Source organism: Mytilus edulis, chromosome 9 (genome assembly GCF_963676685.1).
Source record: "Mytilus edulis chromosome 9, xbMytEdul2.2, whole genome shotgun sequence".
Lineage (NCBI taxonomy): Eukaryota > Metazoa > Mollusca > Bivalvia > Mytilida > Mytilidae > Mytilus > Mytilus edulis.
This window is the reverse complement of record NC_092352.1, coordinates 542,779-564,680: the sequence shown is the minus strand read 5'-3', so window position 1 is coordinate 564,680 and position 21,902 is coordinate 542,779. Positions and strand designations below refer to the sequence as shown.

Below are 21,902 nucleotides of genomic sequence, written 5' to 3'. Positions count from 1 at the left end.
AGTTTGTATTTACCTATGTATCCGAAAGTCACGGTTCACATGGTGCTGGTCCAAGTGATCTCGCCATCAAGACAACTGGACCTTTGATAGCCTACTACACGGTTGTCTCAATCTTTAATGCTGTACGGTAACCTATAATTCACTACCTCCGTGTCACATGTACTTTGGTGGATAATTGTGTCATTGGCAATCACACCACAACGAAACGTACTACGGTCAACGCTTTTACACCCCAATAAAGTTTTTAAAAAAAGCATTCAATTCTTAAATGGAACTAAAAAACTTCTCCAAATAATACTGCACAACACCTCGTGACCCTAGGTCGACAACAGCTGTTCATACCGAACAACACCTCATGTTCCTAAGGCCATTCTAGTGACAACACCTCATGTTTCCAGAGTGACCACACCTGATGATTATCGACCTCATGATTTTAAAATGACAACACCTCTATATTTTGAGTGGTAACACCTCGTGTTTCTTTGGCAACAACATCTCTTAACATAATGTACACTCTTTAATATATCCAAATAAAACGACAGGATTTTTTTAAACAGCACCTACATATTTTTCAACAACATATCTTTCAGGGATATCTTTATCATGTTATAGCTTAGTGGTTTCTCCAATAAATGAATAATGTTTATGTTCAAAGACACGTTTAATCAAATGCAACACTGAACTGTCTCCAAGTAACGTTTTAATAGTATTAAAAGGAGAAGAATGAAAATGATTTTTTTTTAATTTAATGCAGTCACATTACAAATTTTACACAATTTAACAAGCATATTTAGTCAATAAATTATAATATGCACATGATTATCGAATGTGAAATTTTATTCACCTGATTTGATATTTGAAATAAATACTGTCCTGTAAATAAAATGCAATATCACTTTTAGAAGATACTGTGTTTTTTTTCTATTTAGAATCCCTAGTTTCTGTTCATTATTTTTTCCCGCCCTGTTCATAATAATCCCAGAATTCACTATCCTTGCCAGCTTTTGGCGCCAGTTTCACTTTTTCTGGAGGAGGAGTAACAGGGGGAGTAACAAACTTAATGTCCGCAAATTCTGAATCGTTCGGCTTATTTTCTTTTGGTTTAGTATTCTTTGGCTTTTGTTGTGGTTTCTTTGGTTTTTCAGGGTCCTTTAGAATTGGCTTAGGTGGTGCTTTGGCATGTCTATCCCAATTAACTTGAGCTTTTGGTTGTGATCCTAGATACTGGTCCCAACTCTTCTTCATTCGATCTCTCAGAATGTTGTGTTCAGACCAGGAACCTGTATGATGGAGTGAAATATGGACTTAACATCAAACAATCCAATTGTCCAATAATAAATGTTCAGAATATAAATACATAATAAAGCTAAACTACAAAAGTGCTACTAGTAAGTGTAATACTGTTGTTATTTCTTCTTGTTTGCAACCGTCTCCACGAAGTAAGCTTCCCAAGCTTTCTTCATCCGGGTATTGATGACATTGTGCTCTGCCCACGTACCTAAAAGAAAGCCAAGGTTACAATATACAAAGCAGGATATTAGTAGTTATATGTATCAAGAATGGAGCCAAGAGTAGAAAGTGTTTACCAAATATGACTCACAAAATGATGTACCTTTACACGTATGTACTAAGGAGGCCCCTCATGGGGGGGTCCTAGTAATCACATAATCACCATTTTTTTGCCAATATAATCACATAATCATTAAATATTTGCTTATCTTTAGTAATCAAATAATCATAAACTAAAAATACAGTCCTAGGTAATCAAATAATCATGAAATATTTGGCTTAATAATCAAATAATCATTAAAAAAACGGCCAAGTAATCACATAATCAAAAACCCCATGAGGGCCCTCACTAAGGACATTTGCTTATCGTATGGTCCCACTAAGGGCATGTTTGATCCACATCGTATGAGATTGGCGATGGAAACGATACCGAGACTAACCGAGTATAATGCACTACGGAAAAGGTTGATAGGAATTCAGATTAGGGCAAAATAAAGTTCCGATTGGGACAAAAACAAAGTTCAGAATGGAGTAAACAAAACTCAACCCATCAAGTCAGCTGTAAGTTAGAGATTTAACAAGGACCGACTTTACAATAGGAAATATTATACTGGACGGAAGCAAAGAGTCAAAGATTTGTAAAACACTTGGATTACTCGTAAATGTTTTAAACTTATGTACAAAATTATCTACATTATGTCAGACCGTGCAACTGCATGATTTAATTAAATGTTGAAAAGTAAAAAAAGACTTCCATAATGACGAAAGGACAGAGCTGTGCCTGACTATCTAGTCAAAAATGTTTAACACCAGAAATTGGCAACGAGGCTCTATGTTTACTCGTTTATATTTTTGTGTTTTGTTTCGTGGGCTGGAATTACAATTGTCTCAACACAGCGACCCAATTTCAAATCGTTTATCAAAAGCTTAGGTAAACATAAAAGAAGAGAAAATTTAATAGAGTGAACTAAGTTTTAAAATACTTAAATGTTTATATATTTTCCAATTTTTCCATTTCTTATTTTTCTTAATTTTTATTTTTCAAACTTATCCAATTTTCATGGTATTCTTTTCCAAAATCTGAAGAAAGCATTAGAACCATAAAACTTATGAATGTCAAGAATTATATTGTCCTAGAAAAAAATTATGAATTTAGAAAAGAAGAAGTACTATGAAGAGATGAATATTATCTACAAGTAGAAAAGATATTAAAAATTGAGGTGAAAATAGTTGATAGAGGGAATGTAGAGATACATGCAATTCCTGAAACGTATATATATATATCATGCAACCATTACCGAATATATATAATTGATTATCAAAAGTAGTTTCCACTACAGACAAGTTACAGCCGATTTCATTGAGTGTGTAGCTAAAGTTTTTATTTGGTAGTATTTGCATGATGCTGCATGATTTTTTATGTGATAGTCGGTTAAAGAGCTCACCAGAGCTCATGTTTTGTCTGTTATTATGTATATATATGCCGACTCTAAATAAAATTTACTTACTACTTACTTACTAAGTTAATATCTTTGGTTAGCTTGCTTGCTAGCTAAACCCTGAAGATATTATTATGTTAGGTAAACTACCCTCCTTAAAGAATAGACTGATAACCAATCTATCTGTAGGTAGTACTAGGCTACGTAGAAAGGAGAGTAGTATACCTTACCTAATAGTGTTTTCATGGTTCAGCTAGCAAGCAAGCTAACCAAAGATATTACCATTTGCTACACACTTAATGAAATCGGCTGTAAAAAGAAAACAAATCGAAGTAATTTACTGTAAACCCATTATTTGTAGTATCAACGTGGCATAGTTAATGTCTGTGTATTCTGTGGGTTTTATTTTTATCTCGATTGTTCATATAGATGACTCTAATTACACTTGTTTTAATGAACCTCGATGATGTTTTTTTGTAATTACGAATTTTATTTTTGTTTTCTCCGTCGCGTCAACGTCTTTCTTGTATAAAGATTTACTAAATTATGAGTTATCGTTTCTCCCTCTCAGCTTTCAATGTCTACGTGTATCTGATATTTGTTATTTGTTAAATGTATAATTTGTTTCACTTTGTTATTCGGAGATCAAACAAACAAACCCGATCTACAAGGTTAGTGAATACCCAAATTACAGGAGGAAATGTCGATCTTTTTAGGACATCTGATTTCCTCAGTGTTTTATAGATTCTTGATTTTACATTTGTAAGCTGTAAAAAGAGTTTCAGTGCTGTTACATGCGATCCATTATAATGGTCCGCATGTGTGTTTTTGTTTTAGTATATATATTTTTGTAATGTCTACCTACGTCTTGTATATCCTATGTAATTTCGACATTCGGTTATTTTACAGATTTACCAATTGTAAACAGGCTGCTTTTATAACTTACTTAGTTCGTCTCTCTGATATCGCCATTTATCCGGGTCTGGGTTCCGTCTTAAATGTACATCATCTGTATATACAGACTTGGTTGTGGACGTATGGTGATCTATGGTATAACCGGGGAACACATTTTGTCGCATAAAGTTTCCGAGTTGTTCATATTCTGGTTTTAATTGTTTTTCTAAAGCAGTAATGGAAACCCGGTCTTTCTGTTTACCAGAAGCTCTATTTTTAGCTTGTTCTTCCAAAGTTTGTTTCACTACCTTTTCATCAGATAATAAATTGTCGCATACTCTAGTACCGTATTGATGTTTGATATTTGGCGGGAGTTCTATTGCAGCCCTTGGACTATTTGCACCCCTAGCGGTAGGTTGTCTCCCTATGGCCGTTTGAAGCATGTTATTGTTCGTGTTCTCGGCTCTAATAGGAATGTCTGTCTTTTCTCTACGAGCAGCAAAATCGTTCCCTGGTCGGAGAATATCACCTATAAGACTATACTGATGAGCGGGAAGTTTTCTCTCTTTACCGTATTTATCATAGTTATAGCTACTTCTATCGTTTAGGCCGACTCTATTCATTCGCCTAGCAAGTTGTGCTGCTTCTTCGGAAAGCCGACTGCTTTTATTAGTATATGTTTGGTTTCCTCCTCTGAATGACAGTGCGTCTCGTTCAGCCTCTCTGATGGAATTATCGGTTTGATTAAACAGAGCTTTTAATTTCTGGTATTCAGCTCGGTTTTTTGCAACATACTCATCCGATCCTGAAAAGAAAAAAATGCATTTATAACAATAGAACATTCGAATGGAAACTTGTTAGGTTGTTCCTATAGATACATAAACTTAATACTAGAAGAGTAAGGCGGATATCGGCCAGAATATGAGAGAATAAAATTGATTTCCTCAGTCCTCGTTAGAAGTGTTCAATGTTCAACCATACCAGTTTACGTCATGCCTATCCTACTGTGTACTGTCTTACTACTTTCGTATGCATTTCTTTTGGAACACGCATCAATTCTTTTGGAACACACTGGCAGAGGAACTTTAAAAACAAATCTTTACTTGTTTTGTGTCGTCATTCAATGGACGGTTACCACTTACATGGGTTGTAATAGATTGATTGTTGTTCGCTGAATGGAAACAAAATTTAGACGTGGGGTTTCAAATTTTCCATTACGAAAGAAACTTACTACGGAACGTTCAAGAAGTTTGTAACACTTTTTTGTATATAAGATATAATCAAATCAGTAAAGGATGAGACAACTCACTTGCCACACAAGACATTTATGAATCAGTACCTTTCTTGATAAACAATTACATTAAACTAAATTAGCGATATGATGCGTCTCCATTAAGAATTTCAAAATTCGCTTGACATATATTATAGACATTTTAAATGTATGACTATCACGTATTATGATAACTGCATGTGCACTTCAATCTGAACATGCCAATAGAATTAACAGCTGGACGATATAAAACAAATACATAATTAATATAATATATAACGAGTTCTAATGTACTATATAACGAGTAAGTACTAATGTACTATAGAACGAGTAAGTACTAATGTACTATAGAACGAGTAAGTACTAATGTACTATAGAACGAGTAAGTACCAATGTACTATAGAACGAGTAAGTACTAATGTACTATAGAACGAGTAAGTACCAATGTACTATAGAATGAGTAAGTACTAATGTACTATCTGGCCTATCTGATCATGATATTGTGTTTGCAGAATTTGCAATAGCTCCATCAAAACTTAAACAAAAGCCAAGAATAATTCCATTATACAAAAAAGCAAACTCGGGCACAATTAAACAAGAAATTAACACCTTATATAAACATCTCTCTGAAAATCAGCAACATCTTTGTGTAAATGAAATGTGGAACTGTTTTAAAACAACAATAACAAAAGCAGTGAAAGATCACATCCCACATAAAACAGCAAAAACAAAGGACGGTCACCCATGGGTCACAATGGAAACAAAACGGCTCATTAAAAAATCAAAAAAATCTGGTAATACATCAATTGCTTAAAAAAATACAAAGAGGTTAAACACCAGGTGCAAAAAAGTATACGAAAATCATACTGGGAATACATTGAAAGCATCATATTACCACCACAAGATGAAACAAATTTTGGCACTATGAAAAATTTTTGGACCTACATTAAACATAAAAAAACTGATTATAGTGGAATTACTGAAATCAAACAAGATGGCAAACTCCTAACTGATCCACTACAAAAAGCTTGGGCACTTAATGCACAATTCCAGTCTGTATTCACACCAGCATCTAATATTTCTCATACAGAATTTGTCAAACAGTGTAATATGCCACAGAATACTCCTTTTCCACCCATATCAAAATTAATAATTAAAACAGAAGGTATACAAAAACTCTTACATAACTTAAATCCGAACAAAGCAGCAGGACCCGATGAAATTAAACCAAGATTTTTAAAAGAACTTTCACATGAAATTGCACCCATACTTACTATTATCTTTGAGAAGTCAATTGAAACACGCGTTGTTCCAGATGACTGGAAAACTGCCCATGTCTCTCCTGTATACAAAAAAGGCCAAAAATATAACCCTGAAAACTACCGTCCTATATCACTTACATGTATTTGTTGCAAACTTTTAGAACATATTGTAGTTAAACACATCATGAACCATGCAGATAATCACAACATTTTATATCCGCTTCAGCATGGATTTCGCAGAGGTCGATCCTGCGAAACACAACTACTAGAATTTATAGACGATGTCTCACTAAACATGGAAAACGGTAAACAAACAGATATTTTGGTCATGGATTTTTCTAAAGCATTCGATAAAGTTTCACATTCTTTTTTAACTAATAAGCTTCATCATTACGGGATACAAGGGGAATTAAATTACTGGATACAAAATTTTCTTAGCAATCGCAAACAGGCAGTAGTTCTAGAGGGGGAAAAATCTGAGTATGTTGCAGTTGAGTCAGGGGTTCCACAGGGGTCAGTTCTTGGACCAAGTCTCTTCTTGTACTATATAAATGACATTCCAACTGGTCTAACATCTACAGTACGTTTATTTGCAGACGACACAATAGTTTATTTGGCAATATTATAAAATCAAACTCCGATGCATTAACATTACAAAAAGATCTAGACAAACTGGCATCGTGGGAAACTACTTGGAAAATGGCATTCCACCCAGATAAGTGTAATGTAATTTCAGTCACCAGAAATAAAAAACCAATCACATTTAACTACACATTACACAATCATTCATTAGAACATGTAACAACAGCAAAATATCTGGGGGTCACCATCAGTTCCAACCTTAAATGGGATGTGCATATTAACAACATATGCAAGAAAGCTAATAGCACACTAGGCTTTCTAAGGAGGAACCTGAACATAAGTTCAACATCCATTAAAGAGCAAGCATATAAGTCCCTAGTAAGACCATCACTAGAGTATGCTTGCTCTGTTTGGGATCCATACTTACAACAAGACATAGATAGCATTGAAAAAGTTCAAAGGAGGGCTGCACGTTTTGTTACCAACAAATACAGAAACACCTCAAGCGTTGGTAACATGTTACAACATCTTGAATGGCGCAGTCTCTCTGACAGAAGAAAAGACTCCAGATTGGTAATGCTTTACAAAATTGAACACGAAAAGGTTGCAATTCCTAAAAATAAAAATTAATTCCTCAAAAAAGACAAACAAGACATTCTAATTCGAACAGCTTCCAAATTCCATCCTGCAAAACACAGTACAGAAAAGAATCATATTTTCCAAGAACTATTACCGACTGGAACAAACTACCAGATAACATTGTAAATTGCACTTCAGTAGACTCTTTCAAATCTTCAATCTCAAAGCATCAATATTAATTACAACATCTTACTCTATTATACAAAACATTTTATATTTTTAATTTTTCATATTTTTTTTAAAAACTTGTACATTTTTTCAATCTATGTCTTGTTGTAAGTTTCCTCCTGTGACATAATCTTCAATTTGTTGAAGGCGGTCACTATATGGTAGAAGTAGAAGTACTATAGAACCAGTAAGTACTTATATACTATAGAACGAGTAAGTACTAATGTACTATAGAACGAGTAAGTAGTAATATACTATAGAACGAGTAAGTACCAATATACTATAGAACGAGTAAGTACCAATGTACTATATATTATTTTTGCCATTTTTTTTTATAGAAAAAGTGTTTGCTTTCCGCAATTGTTTCAACCAATTCATCATTTAATAGCTGTCGTGTGCATGTTTATTCTGACAGCAATACAAGTTAAGTAATTAAACGGTTCTTTTGTGTAATTTAAAATAAAAAGATATGGATGATAATGAACTGATATATTAGTTTAAACATATAAATTTATATATTGTATGCTTACCTTCTATGATGTATGTGAATATAAGAACTGCATAACAACCTAACAATTGTATGGATGTGGTTACCCCGTCATCATACACAGATTAAATATTTAATATGTATGTATATCGATATACCCCGTTCTCACACAGAATACAGATTAAATATTTAATTGTTATGTATATTAATCCTCAAACTTGAATGGTCTTTAATTGTCACACTATAATAAATTGATTGACGGAGTGGATCGATATTTCCAGTACCATTTATTTGTATCTATGTATTACTTTGCTAAGTTTAAAATTACAATTCACTATGATTTTTATTTTAGAATAATTGTTTGCTTAAGTTAACAATTATATAATATGATATAAAACAGTAATTTTGATGATGTAATATTTTCAAATCACGGGAACAGATTTTAATCTAAAAGGGAAAGTTTGGATAAAAAGTCAGATTTGATCTGAAAATATAATTTTAAAAGGTTTTTTAATTTATCATTCAAACCAACAACTTGTGATAGTAACACGGATATTTGTCTTCCAACAAATAGCGTAAGTGTATAAAACAAACGCTCGCAATCTTATATCCCCCAAAACAACCTCATCTTAAATCAGATTGAAATATTGTCACACCAGTCTTCGAGCTCCACAAAGTCTCTGGTCATGATTTATCATGAAATATATTCTACTGATCGGAAATCAATCAACAAGCAATCAATCAACCACATAACCTTACCGTGGCGTGAGACTCAATTTTATGATAAAAATCTTCCGTTATAATTACCTGACAATAATTGTGATCGGAGGGAGTCGGGTAATTTCAATTGTTCCTTCTTTTTTCGCTCCAACAAAAGTTTTTGGTGTTCTTTTGGGTCGATTCTTTTAATACTCTCAATATCTTCCTTGTCATACACTTCTAATGCTGTTCCAAATAAAGAATGTTTAGGCAGGGCTGCGGTACGTTTGGCAGCTCCATTCCTCCAAGGATCATCAATCGGTTGTTGATCAACAGCTACTGCCGCCATATTAGGACAACTGAAATCATAACAGACGTCCACACTGAGATGTAATAGATCATCGCGATATCATCGATACAGTGAATTTCAAACAAATTTCATGTAATCCTATATTTATAAAATTGTCATGGAAAACAATTTAGAATACATGTACTAGATATTTTTTTCCGATTTTATTGTGTAATTGTGGTATTCCCTATATTGATAGGAACCTTAAATAGCTTCATATAAATATGTATCGAAATGTAGAAAATAATGATGATCCTGACGATAAGAATAATAATGCCGATTATGGCGATGAGAATATTCATGATGATGAGTATAGATTCTGATCATAAGAATTACATTGCCGATGATGTCAATGAGACGATACAGAAAACGATGGTGATCATAGCAATAAGAATGACAATGTCGATTATAGCAATGAGATGATACAAAAGACAAGGATGATCTTGACGGTAAGATTGATAACATCGATTACGGCGAAAATACGATACAGAAGACGATGGTTATCATTACGATAACAATGATAATATCTATAATGGCGATGAGATGATACAGAAGATGATGGTTCTCTTGGCGATAAGAATGACAGTGCATATAATGGCGGTGAGACGATACAGAAGTTGATGAAGATCCAGACGATAAGACGATACAGAAGTTGATGAAGATCCAGACGATAAGACGATACAGAAGTTGATGAAGATCCAGACGATAAGACGATACAGAAGTTGATGAAGATCCAGACGATTAGACGATACAGAAGTTGATGAAGATCCAGACGATAAGACGATACAGAAGTTGATGAAGATCCAGACGATAAGACGATACAGAAGTTGATGAAGATCCAGACGATAAGACGATACAGAAGTTGATGAAGGTCCAGACGATAAGAATGATGTTATAGATTAAGGCGATAAGACAATACAGAAGTTGATGATCCAGACGATAAGACGATACAAAAGTTGATGAAGATCCAGACGATAAGACGATACAGAAGTTGATGAAGGTCCAGACGATAAGAATGATGTTATAAATTAAGGCGATAAGACGATACAGAAGTTGATGAAGATCCAGACGATAAGACGATACAGAAGTTGATGAAGATCCAGACGACAAGAATGATGTTATATATTAAGGTGATGAGACAATACAGAAGTTGATGAAGATCCAGACGATAAGACGATACAGAAGTTGATGAAGATCCAGACGACAAGAATGATGTTATAGATTAAGGTAATGAGACGATACAGAAGTTGATGAAGATCCAGACGATAAGACGATACAGAAGTTAATGAAGATCCAGACGATAAGACGATACAGAAGTTGATGAAGATCCAGACGATAAGACGATACAGAAGTTGATGAAGGTCCAGACGATAAGAATGATAATATTGATTAAGGCGATGAGACGATACAGAAGTTGATGAAGATCCAGACGACAAGAATGATGATATTGATTAAGGCGATGAAACGATACAGAAGTTGATGAAGATCCAGACGACAAGAATGATAATATTGATTAAGGCGATGAAACGATACAGAAGTTGATGAAGATCCAGACGATAAGACGATACAGAAGTTTATGAAGGTCCAGACGATAAGAATGATGTTATAGATTAAGGCGATAAGACGATACAGAAGTTGATGAAGATCCAGACGACAAGAATGATGATATTGATTAAGGCGATGAAACGATACAGAAGTTGATGAAGATCCAGACTATAAGAATGATAATATCGATTAAGGCGAGGAGACGATACAGAAGATGATGGTGATAATAATTACTATGGTGGTTATGGCGATGAGACAATACAGAATACGATTTTACTCTTGTACTTTTACAGTGCATTTAAAAGCAATGAGATGGTACAGAACACGATGGTTATACTGACAATAAGAATGACTGCCGATTATTTTAATGAGACGATACAGAAGTTGATGAAGATCCAGACGATAAGAAGATACAGAAGTTGATGAAGGTCCAGACGACAAGAATGCTAATATTGATTAAGGCGATGAAACGATACAGAAGTTGATGAAGATCCAGACTATAAGAATGATAATATCGATTAAGGCGAGGAGACGATACAGAAGATGATGGTGATAATAATTACTATGGTGGTTATGGCGATGAAACGATACAGAATACGATTTTACTCTTGTACTCTTACAGTGCATATAATGGCAATGAGATGGTACAGAACACGATGGTTATACTGACAATAAGAATGACTGCCGATTATTTTAATGAGACGATACAGAAGTTGATGAAGATCCAGACGATAAGACGATACAGAAGTTGATGAAGATCCAGACGATAAGACGATACAGAAGTTTATGAAGATCCAGACGATAAGAATGATGTTATAGATTAAGGCGATAAGACGATACAGAAGTTGATGAAGATCCAGACGACAAGAATGATGATATTGATTAAGGCAATGAGACGATAAGAATGATAATATCGATTAAGGCGAAGAGACGATACAGAAGATGATGGTGATAATAATTACTATGGTGGTTACGGCGATGAGACGATACAGAATACGATTGTACTCTTGTACTCTTACAGTACATATAATGGCAATGAGATGGTACAGAACACGATGGTTATACTGACAATAAGAATGACTGCCGATTATGGTAATACGACGATAAATGATGATGATCCCGACGATAAAAATGACTGCCGATTATAGCGATGAGAAGATACATGATCATGATCCCGACGATAAGAATGACTGCCGATTATGACGATGAGGAGATACATGATGGTGATCATGACGATAAGAATGACTGCCGATGAAGGCGATGAGAAGATACACAATGGTGATTCTGATGATAAGAATGATTATGCCGATGATAGCGATGAGAAGATACATGATGGTGATTCTGATGATAAGAATGATTATGCCGATGATGGCGATGAGAAGATACATGATGATGATTATGACGATAAGAATGACTGCCGATGATGGCGATGAGAAGATACACAATGGTGATTCTGATGATAAGAATGATTATGCCAATTATGGCGACGAGAAGATACACGATGATGATTCTGACGATTAGATTAACAGTGTCGATAATGGCGATGAGAAGATTCATGATGGTGATCCTGACGATAAGAATAATAATGCCAATGATGACAATTAGAATAAAATTGTTGATGCTGATATTGGCGATAAGACGACATATCATGATGATCCTGACGATAAGATGATTATGCCGATAAGATTACACAGAAGATAAAGATTCTGACGATAAGAGTTACACTCCCGATGATGGCAATGAGACGATACATAAAACGATGGTGATCCTAGTAATTAGAACGACAATACCGATGAGACAATAAATGATGATGATCCTGACGATGAGAATGATAATGCCGATTATGGTGATGAGATTATACAGATAGATGATGAATCTCACGATAAGAACTACACAGCTGATGATGGCAATGATACGATAAAGAAAACGATGGTGATCCTAGCAATAAGAACGACAATGATATTGACGATACACAAGATGAAGTTGACCTTGACGATCAGAATGATAACATCAATTAGCGATATAACAATGCAGAATATGATGGGGATCCAGACGATAACAATCACAATGTCTTTTAATTTTATGGCAATGAGTCGTAACAGGACATTTCTTGACTTTAAGAATGACAATACAGATGATAGCGATGAGCAGAACACGATGGTAAGGATGACGTTAAGAATGACAATGTCGATTATAGTGATGAGATGATATTGGCGATGAGACGATATAGAATACGATTTGATCCTTACGATATAAATAACAATGGGTTTTTGGTCATATACCGATACAGAAGACGATGGTGATCATAACGATGACAATGATAATAACGATTACGGCGATGAGATGATACAGAAGATGATGGTTCTCTCCACGATAAGAATGACAGTGCATATCTCAGATCAAATTTATTCGTTGATAGTGTGTTAATTTACGTTTTTTGATTGAGTTAAGCCTGCCAATTGATATTTTATCGTGTGTTTTTCTATGTTCTGATGTTATGCTATTGTTTCAGAAAAGGGAGAAGGTTTGGTACCATTAAAACGTTTAATCCCGCTGCAAATGTTTTCACCTGTCCTAAGTCAGGAATCTGATGTACAGAAGTTGTCGTTTGTTTATGTAATTTAAACGTGTTTCTCGTTTTTTTTATATATGGTTTTTCCCGTTTAAATGGTTTTACACTAGTAATTTTGGGGCCCTTAATAGCTTGTTGTTCGTTGTGAGCTAAGGCTCCGTATTGAAGGCCGTACATTGACCTATAATGGTTTACTTTTATAAATTGTTATTTGGATGGAGAGTTGTCTCATTGGCACTCACACCACATCTTCCTATATCTATATAAAGGCGATAAGACGATACAGAAGTTGATGATAATCCAGACGATAAGAATGATAGTGCATATTATGTCCATGAGACGATACAGAAGTTGATGAAGATCCAGAAGATAAGAATGATAATATCGAATAATGCGATGAGACGATACAGAAGTTGATGATGATAACAATGACAATGTCGATTATGGCGATGAGAACATGATTGTACTCTTGACAATAAGAATGACAGTGCAACGATACAGAAGATAATGTAGTTGTTGTTCCTAACAGATAAGAATGACACTGCCAATGATTGCGATGATTGCGATACAGACGATGATGGTGAACATGACGATTCTGATAACAAAGTCGAAGTGGCTTTATTTATATGGAAGAGTGTGGAAATCATGAAGATAAAAATGATAATATCGACAATGGCGACAATACGATACAGATGATGATTGTGATTCTGACGATAATGATAATAATGTCTTTTGTGTTTATAAGCATAAGACGACATAGAAGATGATGCCGAAGATGTGAAAATTTTGAATTTAAATATCAAACCTGTGACAAACAACAATACAATAGAGATTTGCATGCACATAAAACAATATGATTGACAGACGCAAAATAGTAATTATTTTTATGAATTTACATTGACATATCTTCACAGTATCCACTTTGTGTGGAAATTAAACTTCAAGGAAACAATTAACCGACTACCTTATTCATAAAAAAACAACAACGACCGTCTCAATGTCTTGAATTTCAGATATCATGTGTCTGATCCCCGGTCAGGTAAACCAAAAATAAAATCTGAAGTAGAATTCCTACTTTCTATGTACATTGATATCAATTTTGCTGTTTTCCTACTTTTTTTATTTATCTAAAATAGATTTAGTCTAAGTCTTTGCTATTTAAATCTTGCTTTTTCTTCTTTATATAATATTTCTGATGATTTAGCAAGCCAACTGTATTCGAATTTTTGCTGCGGTCTTGATCTCCGAATTTCTAAATCACGATCTATTTTAATCAATATAAAAAAGTTAGAGATGTACTGATTTATTAACCGGGGTCTACCTTACGTTCATGTCCGATTTTGAATGTGCTTGCTTACACAGAACTATCATAGGTTACTTTATTCTCTAAAACAAATTAACAAAGTTACAGCAAATATGATATAAATCACTAAATAAATAAAAAGATAGAAAAAAATTAATATATTCTTGATAAAATGTCCATTTGACAGAGGGACTGACTTTTCCTTTATTACTATACTAAATTTCCACTCATTTAAACGTTGAAATTATTTTTGTATAAAACAGAGAGTGAAACTTATCGGTATTTTGTCTTATAACAATATAGTGGATGGAGATTTGTCCTTTCGATTTCCATGTTTGGGCATTTCATGATGTAATGATATTCGTCGCCCATTCCTCATACATTACAGATATTTAATTTTCTTTCTGATCTGTCATAAATAAATGATGACACAACACTCTACTGAGACACATTATCCCAATGCCAAGCCAACCAGAGTACTTTAATTGCCGGTTGTTTGATGGAGATCAAACCAACGCTACATGCAACCATCATAAAAGCAATTCAAACAAAATAAACATTAACAAGTTAACACTAATAAAAATAATCAAATATGGATAAGAGGCAGGAGGAACATGATCGCTGTTAAACAAAAGTGTGATAAACATTAAACATTATACAAAAAAATGTTTGAACAAGAGGTCTGAAAAATAATGTTTGTCAACGTTAAATAACCTACAAGCGTGTCTTATCCTTGGTTTTAATACCAAAGACAAACAAATCATTTATACGATTGTGGCACATCTTTAAGTCTATTACCAATTGATTATTCTTTAAAACATATATAAGGAGAACCATATTCGTCGCGCAATGTTAGAAAATCTTCGATTGATTGTAGAAACTGAATAATATAAAAGGTAACGGAATTGAAACCAATAGCCTCCAATTATTGATACCCCCTTTTTTAATTGTCAAGTTGAGGATATTAGTAAAGATAAACACCATGCAGTATATATCACTAACGGCGGCAAATTGACTTGGAAGTTCACTGGTCAAAAACAATTGCTAATAAACTATGAAAACAAAACTCAAAAGGTCTTATAGTAAATATACATGTATAACATGATATAACTATTATTTTCTGAACAATTTTTTTTCGCCTCTTATCAAGGATTTACATTGTTATCAATGCGTTAACTACACTGTAGGTTTTAATTTCACGGTGACTGTGATTCCAAAATGGATTTGATTATTTACAAGAATTTACAGAAAGAGATACGAAACGAAGATATGCTTTTGTGGAACATGATTATTTAGTCATTTGGAAGTAATCAGATCGTTTGCCGAATTTTAATATAAGCATATTTTTTTTTAACGGGGGAGGGACAATGAGAAATTTTTCAGTCATTCATTTATTGTTCAGTGGGAAAATAAAAATTCAAAAAATTCAAAAGAAGCACAATTATATGCCAAAATGAGTATGCAGATTACATTGACCCCCACCCCACCGCAACTTTTTTCGTGAAATTCTGATTATTGAATGGTCATTGAACAGCTGACTGATTCGTCAGTTAAGATATGTATATCTATATCACAGCTGGTTAATACGACAGCTAACAATATTGGGTAAATTGTAATACATTATTTATTTTATACTGTTTATCACGATAAAGAAGCAAAACATTACCTTATTGTAAATTACATAATATTCCTTTCTCTATCAACAATAATCAACTTCCGACCTTTCGTTGCTAGGGGGCGTGGTTTTAAAATTTTATCGTTGTTCGATAATTTTCGCCAATACTCGGAAACTGTTGTGATAAACGTCACGTCAATATGTGTACCTCCAAAAATTTACGTAACACTCTTTCCGGTCAAAATAGAAGACACTAAAAATATTCTTCAAACGAAAATAATTTTAATAAGTAAGAAGCACACATTTAATTTGCTAAGGCAATAACAACGACCTCGAACAATCAACCTTTTGATAATTTACACTTATTTTTAACACGAAATATCATCTTTCGTCTCTCTTTCATCAATCACAAACACCTATACATAGTCAAATCGGGACATGGTTACTTCGGTACTCAAGATAGCTAAATTTTCGGCACCAATATCCATGAAATATTGAGAAAACTTCAATCATCAAATCAACTGATTATCTTTTATTTTGTATTTGAACTGCTTAAATTAACCTTGATATTGATTATTGTTATATAAGGCCGTAGTTTTTTTATTTTTAGTTTTACGAACCCTCCTACCCTAATTTTTGCCAAATAGGAAAAAAAATAAAATTAAAAATGTTGAATTTTATTTTTTTTTTCTCCTCCGACCCAGTGTTTTTCATGCAAAAAAAAAATTTTTAGTTCATAACTGCATGAAAGAATCTAAATTTATGCTCTTGGTGATTTAGTAAGTTGTTGCACATTGATTTTCAATTCAAACCTTGTCAAGAAAAAAAAATAGTTCGTTACACTAGTAGAAAATCTCCTGGTGAAATAATAAAAAAAAAATTTGATATTAACGGTTGGTTTTAAAAAAATATCAGCAGCAGCATTTTTTTTTTTTTTTATTTTCGTCCTCCTACCCATTGGTTTTGTCAAAAAATTTCGTAAAACTAAAAATATAATAACTATGGCCTAATACACCTTATCGCTATTTGTTCACCATTTATATTTGGGTATCTTTTGTCCCTCTTTTATACTGGACATCACACAGGTTCCCATAAAATTTTGACGTCACAATGGAAAAGTGATTGTTGTATGAAGTCAATAATTCAAGCAGGACATATAATTCCTGGGTCAGTCCGGAACATGGGAATAGTGGCCGAGTTCACTTGAAACTCTTCAATCGACTTCAGAGTTAATAGATTATCACGTGAACGCACTAGAGTTGATATTCGGAACAACTCTAAGTAACTCTAGGGTAAGGCCCTGACCAAGCATAAAAAATAAAATATTCTCATTGGTTTGACGTCATTCAAGAGTTTCTCGAGTTTAACCCTGGCTCGGTAAGGGTTGGAACCAGGGTACGAGGGGTTAACTCGAGTGGTTCAAGTATAATCGTTTTGTTTTAACCCGAGTAAGTAAAGTTAACTCTAGAGTTTCAAGTGAACTCGGCCAATGATAAGATATATTGATATTTATAAAGAAATAAGTCATTATGATTTCTCAGTTAATTTAGTTTTCTTTGTATTAACCCAATTACATTTTAATACATGTGTATAGTCTGATTAATCTCAAACTAGTTTGTAAACTTGAAAAGTAATAGTTGCATGATATTGTGTGTCCAAATATTACCTGTACACCTTGATAAGTATTGTTTCATTTGTTTTTTCCACAATGAACGAAACAATAAACTATGAAGTTGTACTGTAAATAGGGAAATATGATATCATACAACTGTAATTTTCAAGTTCCCATTAAAATCTACTTCAGTCAATTCAAAGAAAACAAAGGTTAAAATGACACTACTTCATATGTATTCCCCATTGTCCTGATATATTCTGATTTAACTATCCTCCCATTACTCATCAAGCCCTATAATAATACTTTTACTTTGTAGAATTTGTACTAACTGCCTTACCTTGAACTAGTGCTTTTTATGTTAAAACCACATTTCTGTACATATCAAGCTGGAAAGATCTGGGTACTTTTGGTTTTCTTTTGACTAGCAGTCAAAGTTTGGTGAAGTGCTGGGTTGTGCTGAAATGAGCTATACACTATATATAATGGGGATGTTAAATCCAATACCTCATAGAGAGAGTTCCTTTCAAATGGCTGTCAAACCCTCCCCCTTTCATCCTGGTTGACGCCTGTTAGAGGATGTTCTAATTGTATTTATAATTAGTTTGTTCTCATGCTAAACATGCACAAAACATTTGCCACTGGACATAAAAACTAACAGCAGTCAAGCAATCAATTTATGACTTTGTTTTTTTAGGAAGATGACCATTCAACTATTGAGACGCCATGTTCTCCAACTTGGACGTTCAATTGTATCAATGAACAGGCAGACCAGTTATTGTTCACAAAAAATGACATTATTTCAGATGTCAGAAACAGTTCAAAAGTCATCACAGTGTGCATTTGAAGGATTTTCACGACATATGTCAACAGAACCAAAGTTTGAAGCATTTAACGTACAGGATACAAATGATTTTAAAAATAGAGTTCTGGAAAGTTCTACGCCAGTAATAGTAGATTTCCATGCAACGTAAGTATCTTAAACAGGGAGTTCTTTGTAAGGTCTACCCCAGTAATAGTAGATTTCCATGCAAAGTGTTTCTTTTATTTTCACTATGATAGCAAGAGTACTAGGAGAAAAAATATGATTACAGAACATATAAACAGGGTGAATACAATTGAATAATGCTATTATTGACATTTAATTATATATTAAGGGATGGATGTGATGGTGATCCCTTAAGGAAAAGTTATAAAACAATTAAAGAAGATTTTCATCAAATAAAATTATCTGAGATACATAGTACTATTTATTCCAAGTCGTAGTACATTTTCATTAATTCACATATCATTATTGTATTTTATTAAAAGATAGGAAAGTGGTAACTTTTATATATAAAAAAGGTTTATAGACAATCCTTCTTCCTTTTGTATACATCATGTACTTAAAGCAATTTTCATGTTCCACTTTTCTATTTGTAGTTGGTGTGGGCCCTGTAAATTGTTAGGTCCAAGGCTTGAGTCAATTATAGCATCTAGTGCAGGAAAAGTGCATTTAGCCAAAGTAGATGTCGATGACCTGGCAGAAATAGCTATGGATTATAAAGTAAGTTAATGTCAGCCACTATTGAGAAATAGCTATTTACTTTTAAATAAAATATTTATGACAACCTAATTGACATTGCTGTAATAGATAGGGAGTATAATGTAAGATTTAAGTAGACAAATATAAAAAAGAAGATGTGGTACGATTTCCAATGAGATACTCTCCACAAGAGATCAAATGACACAGAAACTAACAACTATAGGTCACCGTACTGCCTTAACCAGACGACAATGAAGAAATAGCTATGGAGTACAATGTGAGATTTAGGTAGATGTGTCATTTGGCTAGTCATCTTTTGAATCAGGATTTTATTATTAACATTTATTTCTTGTCATTACAGGTGCAGTCAGTTCCAACAGTTTTAGGAATAAGAAATGGTAAAGTTCTTGACCAGTTTATTGGACTACAAGATGATGATCAAATCAAAACATTTGTAGAGAAATTAGTTAATTAATTGTTTTAATGGTTGATCCAATGTGATAATAAGATAAACAGTAACATAAGTCATATTTCTTTATAAAAAAAAAAAAGCATTAGACTGTTGACCTTATTGCTAAAATTTTGCCATTGCTGGACATTACTGCAGTAAAATGTTGACATCACAAGTGAAACTGTTTGATACTGAGAAATGAGGTTGTAGTAGGAAAGAAGCTTTTCAAGTGTGGCTGATTCCCTAATATCAATAAGAATTAAATTTACCAAACATAAAAATATTTATATAAAACAATAAAATATTATATATACATACTATGAACTGAAGCTTATTTATCACAGTGAGTGTTGATTATTAAAATTCTAAATATTTGAAGGTAATGAATGGTATTGTTAAAAATTACATTATGGTAGGTCATTTCTACAAAGGTCAATGTTTTTAGTGACCAAGCCAAGGTCATTTCTACAAAGGTCAATGTTACTGATGATGTTAAGTGAATCTGTCTGAAATTTATAATACAACTAAGCCAAGGTCATTTCTACAAAGGTCAATGTTTTTAGTCACCAAGCCAAGGTCATTTCTACAAAGGTCAATGTTACTGGTGATGTTAAGTGAATCTGTCTGAAATTTATAGTACAACTAAGCCAAGGTCATTTCTACAAAGTTCAATGTTACTGGTAATGATAAGTGAATCAGTCTGAAATTTATAGTAAAACTAAGCCAAGGTCATTATAAGTGAATCAGTCTGATATTTATAGTACAAATTAGCCAAGGTAATTTCTACAAAGGTCAATGTGTCCAGTGATTAAGTCAAGGTCATTTCTACAAAGGTCAATGTTACCGGTGATGTTAAATTTATAGTACAACTAAACCAAGGTCATTTCTACAAAGGTCAATGTTACTGGTGATGTTAAGTGGATCAGTCTGAAATTTATAGTACAACTAAGTCGATGTCATTTCTACTTCAATCAAGCAATAGATGCTATGGATTTTGTATATTCTGAAGATACACTGATAACACAGAAGCACAACTAAACCAAGATATAAATATATGTAATAAGTGATATAATCAATATAATAATTCTGTAGAATCTGAATTTGACTTTTTACATTTATTTTTTAATTGAAATACATTCTATGTCAAATGTATAATTAAACAAATTATGCCTATTTAAGTGGTTTATATTAACAACAATCAAGTTTGATGCATCTCATAATCAAAAATATAGGATTTTTCCACAATATTATGTAAGATTGAGTGTTGTCCAACATTTTATCATATGGAGTACTTTTAGAGGGTGGAAGGTTTTGAGATAGCGTAATAGGTGTTTTAAATCATTACAAAGGTAATTAGGCATTAGTGTGAAAGATCTTTACATGACATAACTTTTTATAAAGTTGTTATAATTGTGGAAAGTGATAACTGTACTTCATAGATGGTTGCCATCAATGTACTAAGTGTTAACACTACTTCAAAGATGGTTAGCATAAATGTTGAAAATGTTTACTCTATAGATCAGTGGCATAATTGTTGAAAGTGTTACAATCCTTCATAGGACGTTGGCATTAATGTTGATTGTTTTAATGTTGTTGGTATGAATGTTGAAAGTGTTAGCACTACTTCATAGATGTTTTTACTGTTGACAGTATTAACACTACTCTATACGTTGTTTGCATGCATGTTAAAGTGTTATTACTACTTCATAGATGTTTGGCATTACTGTTGACAGTATTAACACTACTCTATACCTTGTTTGCATGCATGTTAAAGTTTAAACACTACTTCATAGATGTTTGGCATTACTGTTGACAGTATTAACACTACTTTATACATGGTTTGCATGCATGTTCAAGTGTTAGCACTACTTCATATATGTTTTTACTGTTAACAGTATTAACACTACTCTTTACATCGTTTGCATGCATGTTAAAGTTTAAGCACTACTTCATACATGTTTGGCATTACTGTTGACAGTAT

The 21,902-nt window shown here is 33.3% G+C and overlaps 2 protein-coding genes across 4 annotated transcripts; one reads left to right on the top strand and one right to left on the bottom strand.

Annotated features, from left to right (window-relative positions):
• Positions 1 to 724: 724 nt before the first annotated feature.
• On the bottom strand, positions 725 to 16,496 carry LOC139487417 (uncharacterized). 2 transcript variants are annotated; one of them, XM_071272174.1, is made up of 4 exons: positions 16,385 to 16,496; positions 9,058 to 9,308; positions 3,895 to 4,647; positions 725 to 1,498 (listed from the first exon to the last, which is right to left on the bottom strand). In XM_071272174.1, the coding sequence occupies exons 2-4, from the start codon at positions 9,296 to 9,298 to the stop codon at positions 1,407 to 1,409; spliced, it is 1,086 nt and encodes a 361-aa protein (XP_071128275.1). In that variant the 5' UTR covers positions 9,299 to 9,308; positions 16,385 to 16,496; the 3' UTR covers positions 725 to 1,406. The 2 variants fall into 2 exon arrangements, with proteins under 2 accessions (XP_071128275.1, XP_071128274.1); XM_071272173.1 differs by having other exon boundaries at positions 725 to 1,280.
• LOC139487418 (thioredoxin, mitochondrial-like) lies at positions 1,589 to 20,238 on the top strand. Of its 2 annotated transcripts, none has more exons than XM_071272175.1 (4): positions 1,589 to 1,620; positions 18,643 to 18,915; positions 19,368 to 19,491; positions 19,832 to 20,238. In XM_071272175.1, exons 1-4 carry the CDS (start codon positions 1,592 to 1,594, stop codon positions 19,943 to 19,945), a joined length of 540 nt encoding a protein of 179 aa, XP_071128276.1. In that variant the 5' UTR covers positions 1,589 to 1,591; the 3' UTR covers positions 19,946 to 20,238. The 2 variants fall into 2 exon arrangements, with proteins under 2 accessions (XP_071128276.1, XP_071128277.1); XM_071272176.1 differs by lacking the exon at positions 1,589 to 1,620 and adding an exon at positions 16,505 to 16,622.
• The last annotated feature ends 1,664 nt before the right edge of the window (positions 20,239 to 21,902 follow it).

What these genes read in the sequence shown, in the direction of transcription:
- LOC139487418 (XM_071272175.1), top strand. Translation starts at nt 1,592, where the DNA reads ATGACTCACAAAATGATGTACCTTTACAC. An exon ending in ATAGTAGATTTCCATGCAAC is followed by an intron (nt 18,916 to 19,367) that starts GTAAGTATCTTA and finishes TTCTATTTGTAG; the next exon opens with TTGGTGTGGGCCCTGTAAAT. An exon ending in AAATAGCTATGGATTATAAA is followed by an intron (nt 19,492 to 19,831) that starts GTAAGTTAATGT and finishes TTGTCATTACAG; the next exon opens with GTGCAGTCAGTTCCAACAGT.
- LOC139487417 (XM_071272173.1), bottom strand. Translation starts at nt 9,298, where the DNA reads ATGGCGGCAGTAGCTGTTGATCAACAACCGATTGATGATCCTTGGAGG. An exon ending in CCGATCACAATTATTGTCAG is followed by an intron (nt 4,648 to 9,057) that starts GTAATTATAACG and finishes TTTTCTTTTCAG; the next exon opens with GATCGGATGAGTATGTTGCA. An exon ending in ATATCAGAGAGACGAACTAA is followed by an intron (nt 1,281 to 3,894) that starts GTAAGTTATAAA and finishes TCCATCATACAG; the next exon opens with GTTCCTGGTCTGAACACAAC.